The 13214-nt window shown below is 40.1% G+C and overlaps 1 protein-coding gene across 2 annotated transcripts in view; it reads left to right on the top strand.

Annotated features, from left to right (window-relative positions):
* The window catches only part of DIP2C (disco interacting protein 2 homolog C), a 326695-nt gene extending 313913 nt beyond the window's left edge, over positions 1-12782 (top strand). For both annotated transcript variants that reach the window (XM_059819053.1, XM_059819054.1), the window contains 4 exons: positions 1009-1083; positions 2206-2380; positions 4248-4371; positions 9289-12782. In XM_059819053.1, the coding sequence (XP_059675036.1) occupies positions 1009-1083; positions 2206-2380; positions 4248-4371; positions 9289-9541 (627 nt within the window). In that variant the 3' untranslated portion in view covers positions 9542-12782. The remainder of the gene's footprint in view (positions 1-1008; positions 1084-2205; positions 2381-4247; positions 4372-9288) is intronic.
* Positions 12783-13214: the final 432 nt, after the last annotated feature.

Raw genomic sequence — 13214 nt, 5'->3', positions numbered from 1 at the left:
TGAGGTTACAGCACGATGGTGGTAACTGATGCATTACTGCTCTCTCAGGAGCTGTACCTCTCTCTTTTATGCAAAAAGCATTTCCTTCTTGTATGCAAAAAGAAGGTATTTCATCCTCCACATCTCCCTCTTGAAACAGCCAAGAAATTTGCCACTAGTGCAGGCAGTTTTATCGATGTATACCCACCTCCACTGAGAACTGGTCTGAGATTACCAAGGCAGTACTCGTAGGCTACTGATCACCTGCGGAGGGAACCCCATATCGCTGTGGGGACAGGGTGAGGACACAGGACCGGCACACAGAGACAGGGGTGCTGCTCTCAGCTCTGACCCTGGCTGTACTGTCTGCCCACGTGCCAGTGACCGAGGTCTACTGCTAAACGTGTGCCTTTGGGAGAAAGGAGAGGTGCCATCACTGCTGCACTGAGCCACCGAGGCACTCCCGGCTCACTGACTGCCCTTGATGCTGTGGATGCTCATCTAAAGCTTCCTAACCATAGCTTTGCAAACACTCATGGCCGGAGGATGCTCCCTTTTCTATTTTAGTGTTTAACATCTGCCCACCTCTGTAGTGGTTGAATGTCCATTACATAAAGTTGTTGGCAGGGCCTCGTTCTGAGGAGATTGCATGGTGCCTCTGGCTTGCTTTTTGTTTCAGGCCGAAGTTTCATGTGGCTAGCGTGGGGTTTTTTTCTATTCTAGTATATACTCTCAGAGAGACTCTGGCCATTTGGTAGGATTTTTGTATTGTAGGTGAATATTTGATTTCTGAGAAATTTTTAATGATGGAACAGCTTTCACAAGGAGAAGAGGTTTTGTAGCATTTCCCAGATATCTCAGAATTTATTACATCTATAGACTACTTTAATTGTTTATGTTATAAGTCTACTTTAACTTTTTAAGGATTTCTTCCAGTTTCTAATGAGGGTTTTTGGGGGACAGAGAGTCAGCATATGATTGCATAAGCCGGTATCTGCTTTCTTACTGCCTCATGGTTTTTTTCAACAGATCCTCCCAGGAGTACGTATCATTATTGCTAATCCAGAAACAAAGGGACCCTTAGGAGATTCTCATCTTGGTGAGGTGAGTCAAGAAAACTTAACCTTTGTGTGCTCTGAACTAAATTGCAGAGATACAGCTATCATCATGTATGCCAATGGTTTCCTATAATACGTCTTATCAAATGCCTCGTTAAGAAAATTGTGAATTCTACAGATCTTTATAGTATATAAAGTGTGTAGCATGATATCTGTATCATTATTAAAATTGTTAGTAACATACTTGATAAATACTAATAATAGCTCAAGTTTGTTAAAAAATTGAAAAAACCCTGATTTTTCTAACTGTATCTTCTACTTGGTGCTTCACTAATCTGATGGAAACTTACATGAAAAAATAAGTTTATTGATTAGTCTAATTTCAACTAGATGGTTTTCTAGTGCTATTCTCTTTGTAATCACTGTGCTTCAATGCACTGAAGTACTCTCATTAGCTGAGTTGAGCAAGGCTATATGTTTTTCCAATTTGTTTTATGTTTCTAGAGAGAGAAAAAATGTTATTTTCAATGAGCAATTAAAGAGCTAATTAACAAAATGAAGAATTTGCTTAGTCATAATTAATACTACAATCTAATTTGCAAGATTCATCTGTAAGATTTCATTACTATGAAATCGTAAAAATTTCCATAATGCCTTGAGTTAGATGAAATGAATCCTTCTCCATAGGTGAAGGTCCCTGGTCTCACCCTTTAAAATAATCTGTCTGTCTGGTGCTCATGGGGGATGCTCTGGTGGAGTAAATACACTGAACTGGGGCAGGGGCGCTATGGAAAGAACACTGTGGTCTATAGGCGTTTCTGAAAATTGCAGTAACCAAGCAGACCTCAGAGCAGCTGAGCCATTCAAGGAGGCTGTGCAGGTCGCTGGCTAACCTGGGGCCAGAGGGCTGCGAGGCAGGTGTCCCCGCAGCCGTGAGTCCAGCATCCCTCTCCGCCAGGCACGGCTCAGATCCGCACTCCAACTTCAGCGAGGTTAGATTGGGGTCTCTGCGCCTACAACTGGGTCAGTTACGGGTTCAGAAACAGTGTTAAAAGGCATAATAGTATTATCTAGCTATGACTAAAAATACTTGCATCAAGAATTTTCAATAATGCTTCATTCTGGAAAGCTACTTTAATTAATACCAGTATAATTGCTTTTAACTTAGATATGGGTTCACAGCACTCACAATGCCAGTGGGTATTTTACCATCTATGGAGATGAATCTTTGCAATCAGATCATTTTAATTCAAGACTCAGCTTTGGAGACACACAGACTATTTGGGCTCGAACTGGCTATCTGGGCTTCCTGAGAAGAACAGAACTCACAGATGCAAACGGAGGTAAGAGGTTTCTCGTCATCTAGGTCTATAATATAATGCACATAATTTGGATTATTTTGAGGCTGACACTGTGCCTCTTGGCCTGCGCTACCCGACATGTTCAGTCTGTGAAACCTGTAGAACTGCAAAAAAGCCTTAGTTCAAATAATCAGAAAATAAAGCAGAGTGCAAGATTTCCCTGCTGAAACAGTTGCTTTTCCTTTGCTGTACCTCAGGTGCTGTAAATCTCCTCCACCAGTGGCTTTTTGTCACTGTTAATGTGCCAGCTGCTTCAGCTTGAAAAATATGAAATGCAGCTTAATATGCCATCATTTGCTCTCACAGTCGTATCCGCAGGCACGCATTTGTGCGGATAGAAAAAGCCTTGCTGTGAGTCTGAGCCCTGTCCCTCCTGTGACAACCACCTTCTTTCGTAATTCCTCTGTTACAAACTTATTGACAGAAGCAATCCGTTTCTCAAATTTCCCTGTCTTTAAACCTGCGGGGATGGTTACTGAAACGTAATACAAGCAGTAACCTGCAGGAGAAGCTACGGGGTGTTTGGGTTTCTGTCGGGAAGGTACAAGATTTCCTTACTTTTTTTTAATGCCATTCCTTATCTCATGTACACATATAAGCAAACCAGCACTGCCAGGCACACAAAGTCTTGGCTTGGGAAAACGATACTTCCCTGTGATTTCTGCAGAGCGCAGTGCCACGAGCGGTGGCTGGCTGAGGTGGCAGCTGAGGCTGTTGGCAAAGTATGGTTTCTAGCCGCACTGCAAGCACCTCCAGGAGTGATCCCAGGGCCCCAGTGTCAATGCAATTAGAACAGCTGCTATTCAGCCAAAGAGTGAATTAATCAAATCTGAAAGCATTTTAGTAATCACTGTGGATTACAACTGCTGCCCATGTCCTTATGTTAGCCTCTTCCTGAAGAGATTTACTTTCGGTTGCACAGGCTTTTTTCATTTCATAATGATAGCCCAGCCTTGAGAAAATTCAGGATTCTCTGGGGATATTGCAACTTAAGCATCCAAATGGCTTAAATCTTCTCCTGGCACAGTTGCTAAGTCTCCATTCTCCTCCCTCTTGTAGCTCCCAGTGCAGAAAGTTCTCTGCCCTTTATTACTGGTAGAGGTTATATTGCCATTACATTACCACTGTGCAACTATCTAAATTAATGTAAAAAGAGCCAGTTATCTGCTTTTGAGTCTATTAGTGAACATTATTTCTTTATGGATAACATGCAGTCATTTATTATCAGCCTAGTATCTTTTTAAAAGTGTCATTTCAGCCTCATTTATTTCTTCAGTCAGTAAAAATTTGTACTATAAGAGCATTATGCTCCAGAGCTCGCCATTTGTCTGAATGAGCAATTTGCTATCTGGCACATAGCACGTATTTCTAGTTTATTGATAAACACCTTTGTAAAACAGCTGAAGCATCAGTACTGACCATCTCAAAGCTACTGGAAGAACATCATCCATACTGTTAGGGTCAAATCCATCCTTTCTCTTTCAAAAGAAAGAGAGAGAAACAAGGAGCCTCTTGTCTGTTTAGGGCACCTTAAAAAAGAGTAAGTCTGTTCTGCGTCCACCTGGGAGAAAAACAGGAATTTCTGCCACTGTCTTTGGATAAAGACTTTAACCTTTCTCTTCTTCAAATGGGAGCAGTGTTTCTGCCTTCCTTTCTTCTGCTTTCTGCTCTGCATTGCACTTCAGTAATGGAAAATTCTCATTAGTTCAGAAATCACTTTGGGGTTTCAGAAATTCGAGGATAACTTTTAAATGTTATACTTACTTTACTTACTTATTAATGTGAGCATTTTTGTAATTTAATGTAGTGGAGAATAGAATCATTAATTTTTTTTTTCCCCTGCAACCAGAACGCCATGATGCACTTTATGTTGTGGGTGCATTAGATGAAGCCATGGAGTTACGAGGGATGAGATACCACCCGATCGATATTGAAACCTCCGTAATTAGAGCACACAAGAGCATCACAGAATGGTAAGGATTATGTAACACCAGGGCCCTTACATAAAGCTGAAGTATCTATAGTGTCTGGGGTTTTTTCTTGGATATTGCAATTGATCCAGGAAATGGCCTGTCAGGATGGTCACAGGATATATAACACAGCTGTAAACATGTCCTTAGGATGAAAGTTTTCACAAACAGATTTAATCCGGAAGGACTGTTTTCTGCTAAGATCATTCAGAATGTTTCTTTTTTTGTGTGGTTTTAAGTACAAGTTAAGATTAAACTTCTAATTTGAGAGAGCCAAGCAGCTCTCAGGTAGGTCAGTAGCTGTTTCTTGGAGTTTGAGATTTATATTCTAACCAGGAAAAGCAAACTGGTATGAGTTCAAGCTTTAGGAGTGTTGTTATTAGAAGGAGTAAGCAAGCAAACATTTCAAATAAATGAACACACTACTAAACTTTATTAGTGAACACACTGTTACTTTTGAATTGGTTATTAATGAATCAGGCAGTGATCAAATCAAAGTCACAATGGAAATTGAAGCGGTAGATCAATGAATTAGTAATTGTGTTGTCTTAATCAATGTATCACATCATCAAATGCACACAGCAGGTAATAATTTCTTTAGGCCGACATAAGAACAAATTGCTTTTCATTATTCTTGCATCAGAAGACTGAGTCAGGTTGTTGTTTTCTTTTGATATAACCTCAGCTCAACTCTTCTTTCAACCAAAACGAACCTGTCACAACAGCCAGAGCAATTTACTGAGTATAAGACGTGACTCTCCATTTTTCTTTTCAATCCTGGCTGCAAAGGTGTGGCCTGGATCAGTAAACTTAATAATGAAGTACAGTGACCAGACTGGTTTCTTTAGTCAAAACACCTTGCTTTTTTCTTAAATAGTTGTTAAGTCAGTAATTGCTTGGCTGACTGCAACTGAGGTTTTGCTTTATTGCCTCCTCCCTAGAGCATCATCACTACTAGTATGGTCTTGTGCTAGCTAGGCATTACACAGGGTGGCGGATTCTGTGTCCTCATATGGACCAGCGTGAACACTTTAAGGCTGCTGTGAACTTTGCCTTGAAAATGTGTCAGATCGGTATCAGCAGAGGATAGAAAGTCTTCAGATCAAGCTACTTAGGGACAGCTCTATTGTAAGATGGCCACAGATTCATAAATCGATGTGTTCAGCACTACCTGTTTGTCAGAGATTTGTGTGTCCTCAAAGTGTGAGCTCATGGGCAGTGAATGAAGTAGCCATATCACACTGCAGAAATGGTCATTGTGGGTTTCAGTGTCAAAAATGCTTAAATTATGTTCCTTTTTTCAAGACCACTGAGAGCACTTTGAGGATCCTTTTCCTTCCATTATCATGGAAATCCTTAGTGGGATAGTGGCAATTAAAAAAGGGTTGGGATAAGCTGGGAGGACTGAAGAAAAAGGCCACTGAATTTCTGAAAGAAGGTAGAAGTACGTGCAAATAATTCTCGATGCCTTAACTCTTCCCAGTAGTTGGGTGATAACGTACAAGGCACACGAGCGAGATTTCAGAAAGCACGCTATACTATTACTACCCTTGGCCTAAAGGCCAAAATTGAAAGTCTTCAGGGTTGTGTTTTCCTCAAAGAAGAGAGATTGCTGAGGAGTTAGATGTTTCTCTGATGTGGTCCCTGCAGAAAATGGACACACAGTAGTTCAGAGCGACAACATCTGGTTTGCTCACAGTTCCCAACCTCTTCCTAACCAGTGCTCTGCCAAATAGTTCTCTCAAGCCACCATCCTAGAATTTTCATTCATAGTCCTAGTCCTGACTATCCTTGACTCTTCTCCCTTAACTTCTCTTTCAGCTTCTCTTAGCGATCCTCCTCTTGTCTTTGTGAAACACCCCTTGACAAAATAAATAGCCAGTTAAATCTTTCTTTTTATATATATGTTGTATATGCCTTTCGTTGGATTGGGACATGAGCCTCTGTTCTTGTTGGAGGCTGCTGTTGTTTCCGTTACAGTGACCCATTAAGGATTTAACTGCATCGATACCTATTGCAAACAAAAGGAACTGGGTATGTCCAGTCGATAGATTGTAAACATAGCGTCAGCTTCCAAGGAACACAAGCTCATTCTGTAACATTTAACACCATTGAGGAAAGCGGTGACTTGTTGACTGACATGTGATCCTGCTGTGCAACTTCTGTCATTGAGGAACAGATCTAAAAAGGTCATTTAAAATTATTCTTGTCTCTTAAGAAATTTTAGCACAAAATCAACAACCTCTGTCTCTGGACCTCCTGTGTCTCAATACATAACAAGCAAAACAGTGGCACAGCCTGGTTTTATTGTGATGTATAACTGCACCAGGCATTTTTGAAAGTGTTTTTAATACTGCAGAATATCTTGAGAAATAACGTATGTGTATGTGTTTTAATTAAAGCACATTGTTGACTCATTTAAACTTCAAAGCCTTGAAAGAGGAACAGACATAGCTTCCTGTAATTTGCTAAGAAGTGGTTTTCTCTCTCTGCATAATGACAAATAGGTAAAGCGACACAAGATATTTGGAGAAGATGACCATTGTGGGTCTCTTTCTCTGGAGGTGTTTCAAGAACTTCCTTGCTTTTCCTGAAGCATTTGGTGGGATGGAAGCAGCAGGAGGGGCCGTTGCCAGCTCAGGGCATTGGCTGTGTTGCATCTATTGGGTGTGACTCCATAATTTCTTGATAAAGTGCAGCCTTCCTGGGTCCGTAGTTTTTTGTTTGGGTTTTTTTATATTATTTATCAGGGCTAGGAAGTTAATGTATTCATAAGTGATACATGCTGGCCAATATATCTTCATCTCAGCTGGTGAGAACATAAAGGGCAATATTTTCTTTTAGTACAGTGGGCACCAGTGAGTTAGAATAATGACATATGAAATGAATTTTAAATTAAATTGAAACCCTCTTAGGTGTGTCAGTGGCTCTAGGACTTAATAGAAGCTTCATGAATGTTTTGGGAATCAGTCTTCTGAACTCAGACAAACTAACTTCTCCTAAGCCATGTTTTAGGGACCTGCTCCTGAATCTTACCGTTAATTGCTTTCCCAAGTAACAAGCTAACAGTAGATTTAAAGCATGGTTTCAAGTGCTAACTTCTTACATTTTAACAAAACCTCCCTAGGCTTTTTTGTTAAAATCTATATAATACTCATTTAGATGTTTGTACAGCAATCCATAAAAATTCTAGGACCTCTCTGGAGATGGTCATCTGTGCAGACTGATACTTCACTTTATTAATATTCAGTATCAATCAAAACTTAGTAGAATGTCTGTGAAAACATAATTACAAATTAAAATTCATTTCATAGCAGTACTAAGTCAAAAGGAACCTGCACAGCCTTGCTTTGGATGCCCATTAGTTTTCTAGATCAATAAGCACATAAGTATTCAATCAAATAGTACTTTGGCAGGATCTGAAAATGAAGGTTTTTTTAATAGTAAGTACCTTTCTCCTAAAATCCATTCTGTTAAGCATCAACATAGAGCGCATTTTCATAGCTAACTTTTGGGCAAAGTAAGGTATGTTTCCAAAGTACAGGGATTTTCAGAATTGTCTTTGAAAGGGTGCACTTCTGGCTCAATCCAGTGTTGACCTTAGGGTAAGTAGCTCTTTTTGAAGTTGCCTTATATACATAATATATTCTAACTTTCAGATGCTTATGGTCGAGACAGATCTGGGAAATTATCCCCTGATTTTGTAAGGTAAAGGAGGATAAAGTACAGGGCTTGATGTATGAGTTACATGAATATTATTATTTATGCTATGGCATAAGTGAGAGGAAGAAATAACCACCATCTGTGTCTTAAACACCTGCAAGGAAGAATGAGATTGCGCTTTGTGGACCCTCAGTCCTGCTGACCTCCTGTGAGACTTCAGAGGCTTTGGAGACATTTGAGATGTGGGGAGGAGGATGGAGGGAAGCATACACCAGACTTTCATACCTTCCCAGCCTCCATATTTGGAAGGATAAATGCATTATCCTTAGCCAGAAAAGATGCCCAGTAGCAGAAACCAAAATTTACCTGCTTTGGCTCAAGGGCTTAACCAAAATATTGGGGTCTAACAAAGTTCTTTTAGTAAAGAGGAGATACTGCTGATAATGGTGTTCCCGTGACCATCTCACCTGTTAATAAGGAATGTAAAAACTCCTGTCCCCTTAAACACAACGGAAATAAAACACGGCCGAAATAAAACAGATGGAGACACTGCTTATTTCTGAATAAACCAATTGGGCCAGAAGAATCGCAGCTCTTTTGTGCTGAGCTCTGACCTACCTGGACAGCAGCCAGCCCAGTCCAGAAGGCGCGTAGCCGTGTTAGCCTAGCACCGTGCAAGTGAGGAAGCCCCCTCCCCGGCCGGCCGGGGGCCTCTGAGCCGCCTGCAGTATGCCAGGTAAACGTTCCCAGGGCTCCGCACCCCTTCACTAGGCAGCGTTTATGCCAAAGATCTTTCTGCTCAGGCTATGTTCCTGCTGTGCCTTTCGGTGCCTCCTCTTTTAACCTCCTTTGCTCTTCTGGGCTGCTCTTCAAAAAACTCCAGAGAAGACACCTCCACCCGCACATCGCTCAGGCATGCCTTTATGAACCCAGCAGTGCTGTGACAGTTCTCTGGCTTCAGAGGGAACCGCACGCTCTCTTACTACCTCCTTACGTGACGGGCAAGGGTTAGACTCGAGTTTCTGTAAAGCTTAGTCAATGCTTAGTATTGCAGCATTATTAAAGTGAGAGCTAGTGGGGCTGTTCTTCTGCCCCTGCCTGCAGCCATGTTCTGCCTTCCTCCGTACGCTTCGTGGTGAGCATACAGAAGGAGCCCTAGAAGTTGAAACAAAAGGTAACCAAGGTGGAATGAAAAGGGTAAAACATGAAATGGGTAAAAAAGCCCCACCACTAATACTGTTTTTTCTTTCGTTCCAGTGCGGTGTTTACCTGGACAAATTTATTGGTCGTTGTAGTTGAGCTGGATGGATCGGAGCAAGAAGCTTTGGACCTGGTTCCTTTGGTCACCAACGTGGTCCTGGAGGAGCACTATCTGATTGTAGGGGTGGTGGTGGTTGTGGACATTGGTGTAATTCCTATCAACTCCCGTGGAGAGAAACAACGTATGCACCTACGAGATGGATTTTTGGCAGACCAGCTAGATCCCATCTATGTGGCCTACAACATGTAGTCTTGTACCTTAAAGCTTCCATGGACTTTACTATAGATGTATAAAATTTTTTGGTGTCCACTAAAAAAGTGTGCAGATAAGATGCTGACACTCATCAGAATGGAACTGTTTCTATTACGACTTTTCAAAGCAGTCACGATTGGCAGGAAATAAAATGTGAAATGTTTTCTTTTACCACTAAATTTTAGAAAAGAAGGACTATGGGGTAATGCCCTTCAGTGTGTTGGAAAAGCCCATTTTAAACTTTCTTTTTTTTTTTTTTTGCTTATTGGACAATACTGCTTTTTGAGTAAATGTGGCTTTTGTATTTTACATTAAGTAAGCTGAAGTAGATTTTTTTTTTATTCTGCCCTCCAAATGGATTCTTTTAAAACAATTTGCATACTAATACAAATAATTGTTTTCTTCATTTGTTTTGACGTCATAAAAAGCTGAGGAATACAGATCCGTTACTAACTTAAGCCATTTTAGATCCCACATCTTAGGAAACTATGTAGTGGTACGAGGCGAATACCCAAAGTAGCACCTTTCAATTAGAAATCTTGCAGTTTTCTGTTGGAGATGCTGAAAGCCCAAAGGCCAGAGAGCCTTTGCTGTTAGCGTTAGAATGGAAGAAATTTATAAATAAGGTGTATTTCGGCAATGAACTTGCAAATATCTTTGTACTAAACTAAAAAGATAAAATAAGTTAACTACTTCTTCTGTAATTATGTACAAAACGTTTAATTTATTTTGATCTCTTTAGAAGTATAAAAGAGAAAAAACATTCAAGAATATTAAACTCTTGAAATGTTTGCTAATATAAAAACAAAGTGTTGTATTATCTTGAGTGGATAGTATCACATCAAATATATATATATGAAATATAAATTCACTAATGACAAAAGATTTTAAAGTTTAAAATGCAGTACTTGTCACTTGCATGGTGTCTCCCACTGTAGATAATCAAATGTTACTCACAAATTTTTTGGAAAAAAAGCAATCCTGGATTGCTAAGTATCCCTGTCGAAAAGAATCCTCTAGATACCAGCAAGTGGAATTATTGCTGCCTTTAAGGCAGTGAATGAATTTAAGACTGAAAATGCACTACAATAATTTTCTTTTCTTTGCCATGGAGGCAACAATAAATATTCGTGCTGGCATGTGCATACACTTGTTAGACTTAGAAAAGGCAGGTTGAGGAATAGCACTGTTGTCTAGCTGCAGAACTTTGTTGCACAATTTTTTTCATTGTTTTAGTTGGTGTTTTTATTGCTATAAGGAAAAGGTTTGGGGTTATTTGCACAGAGTTATCAATTTGCCTCTCAGCTAGGACACGTAGCTCGGTGGCCAACGCATCCAGTTTACATTTACAGGAAACGATTGTTTCGATGGTCTTTAATTTATTCCTTAAAAGAGAGGAGCATACAGTCACTACAACCGATTTGGCACGAATCGTGCATCGGCTAACTAGTCCCTAAACGCATTAAAACATCAGAGGAACCGATCTGCCTGTTTAAAGAACGGAGGAGTCCCGCGGTCTCCGATCTGAGGATCACGGGAGAAGAGTAGGAAAACATGCATCACAGCTGCCTTCATTTTACTACCTTTGGATAAAAGAGAGGTTTGATTCCCCAGTTCTGTTGTCTTCCCTGCACCCTCTGCCCCCTTTTTTGAAACCTTCCCCTTCCTTCGTGTGGTTGTAACTGAATTGACCTGTTTGTGATGGAGAGTGGGATTTACCAGCTGCAGTCCAAGAATGCTTTTCTTATTGTCCCAAATGACGTTCATGTGCTGGCTCTCATTACCAGATATGCATGACTAAGATTGTTGCAGGGCAAATGTAATCATGTTTATATCACGTATAAGGGAGTCTCGATGCTGGGTGTTTAAAATCTTTTTAAAAGGTGGTAGGGACGTTTTAGTCTGCATGTACAGTACAGAGCATCTTGCCACGTCAGACGCGTTTTCTTTCAGACCATCCTTTCCGCCTTCACTGTCCTGTGAATAGCCCTATTCATGCTCTGCAGACCAATCCTATATTTTGTCAAATTCATCTTCTGCTCCCTAAAAAGAATACAATCTGTTCTTAATGGCAAGTTGTTGTAAGGTTTCAGACAAGATGTTGATTGATTACAAACATAATTGCAGTGTGTGAACTAACTTGTGAAGTCCTGCTATTGCTGATCTCAGTACTGCAAAACAAATCTCGCTGTCGTTCAAAGCATCACTTTAACCTTCACGAAGTCAACTTTGCATTTGTAGAGAATAAAAGAACTGCAATGCAGTTGTGAAACGCAGTTAATAACAGCTCTCTTCTGCAACCTGTCATCCGTGGTTGTTAAATCCTGAGTTAAGAGAAATGATAAACTGAGTTTCTGGTTTTGTTGTGCAAGCAAAAGGAAGGAAACATTTAAGCACCATCAGACTGAGCAATAAAGAAGGATTGTTCTGTATTAGAAACTGTACTGTAGATAAACCATTCATGAGAATGTATAAAATGTTTGTCTTGTGACCTTGTGCTTTTGGAGTCAGACAAAACCATGTAATCAACTTGATGCACATGCACAAAAAGAGAGGGTACACAATGAACATTTAAACACAAAACTAATCAAACAGGAGCAGATTCCTCATGGTGCTTGTTTATTATATATATTTAATCCTGCTTGACACTTTACCCAAGGGAAGACTGTCCCTTTTATCAGTTGAATGTTAGCAGCGTTATTTCATAGAGTGTGGTGACTGGTTAGAGAAATTCATGTAACTCAGCCAATCACAGTTTCAAACAAAAATTTTTATGTGCAAAGGACAGCAACCTTCTTGTATGTTAAACCACCAGTACGCTTTGTACATCTGTGATAACGCCTGTTTTATATTCAAATGAACAAATAAAAGCTTTTATTTTTGTTGCTCTGAAAATATCAGTTTCTTAATTAGTCATCTAAAATGGAGCTTCCAAGAGCTGCAGATGCTCAGTGGAGGAACATGGAGAGCTATACTGTAATTTTATTTTGTTTACCTCTCTTGTTGCATAATTTATTAGTACAAATCATTATACTTTTAACAATGTTTAAATACTGGTGTGGGCATTTATTGCTGAAAGACTTTCATATGGCAACAAATGTTTTTTGTGAAATGTTTTTTTAATTCTTTTTAATATATTCAAATATACTGTTCACATTTTTGCTGAAAGTGTAAAGATTATTGTAAGCTTGGTAACATTTTGTGAGAAGCAATAACAAGCATTAGTACTGTAAAACTCCTCAAATTTGTCACATCACTTTTGTTGCAAGGTCTTGCTACCGGCATATTGCTATTCAGTCGCTTAAGTTACTCATCCAGGTGTTACGTCTCTGCGGAGCTTTCTGCCAGTGGAAATATATGGGTAACGAACTGCTTGGTCACACATGTGGTGCTAGAACCTCCCTATCAATTCAGAAGCCTTGGTCGACCAGATAAAATCCCTAGGAAATGTGATCTGCCTATTTCCGTTGCCCTTTCCAAAAATACTGTGATTTTAGAGCTGGCTGCCAGCCGCTGAGTAGCAGTGTCCCCAGAGAAGAGGTTTGGCCCTAGCTCTGATTTTCCAAATCTCATTTCAAAGGGGGAAATTCTGAGTCCTCGTTTCTTTGGTAGCCCATCTGAGAAGTTCAGGGTGTAAAATCTCGTCTCCCATGGCATAAATTTCAAGTGG

Source organism: Gavia stellata, chromosome 6 (assembly GCF_030936135.1).
Source record: "Gavia stellata isolate bGavSte3 chromosome 6, bGavSte3.hap2, whole genome shotgun sequence".
In the NCBI taxonomy this organism is placed as follows: domain Eukaryota; kingdom Metazoa; phylum Chordata; class Aves; order Gaviiformes; family Gaviidae; genus Gavia; species Gavia stellata.
Note: the sequence above shows the minus strand (reverse complement) of the source record. Positions and strands in the feature narration are given on the sequence as shown.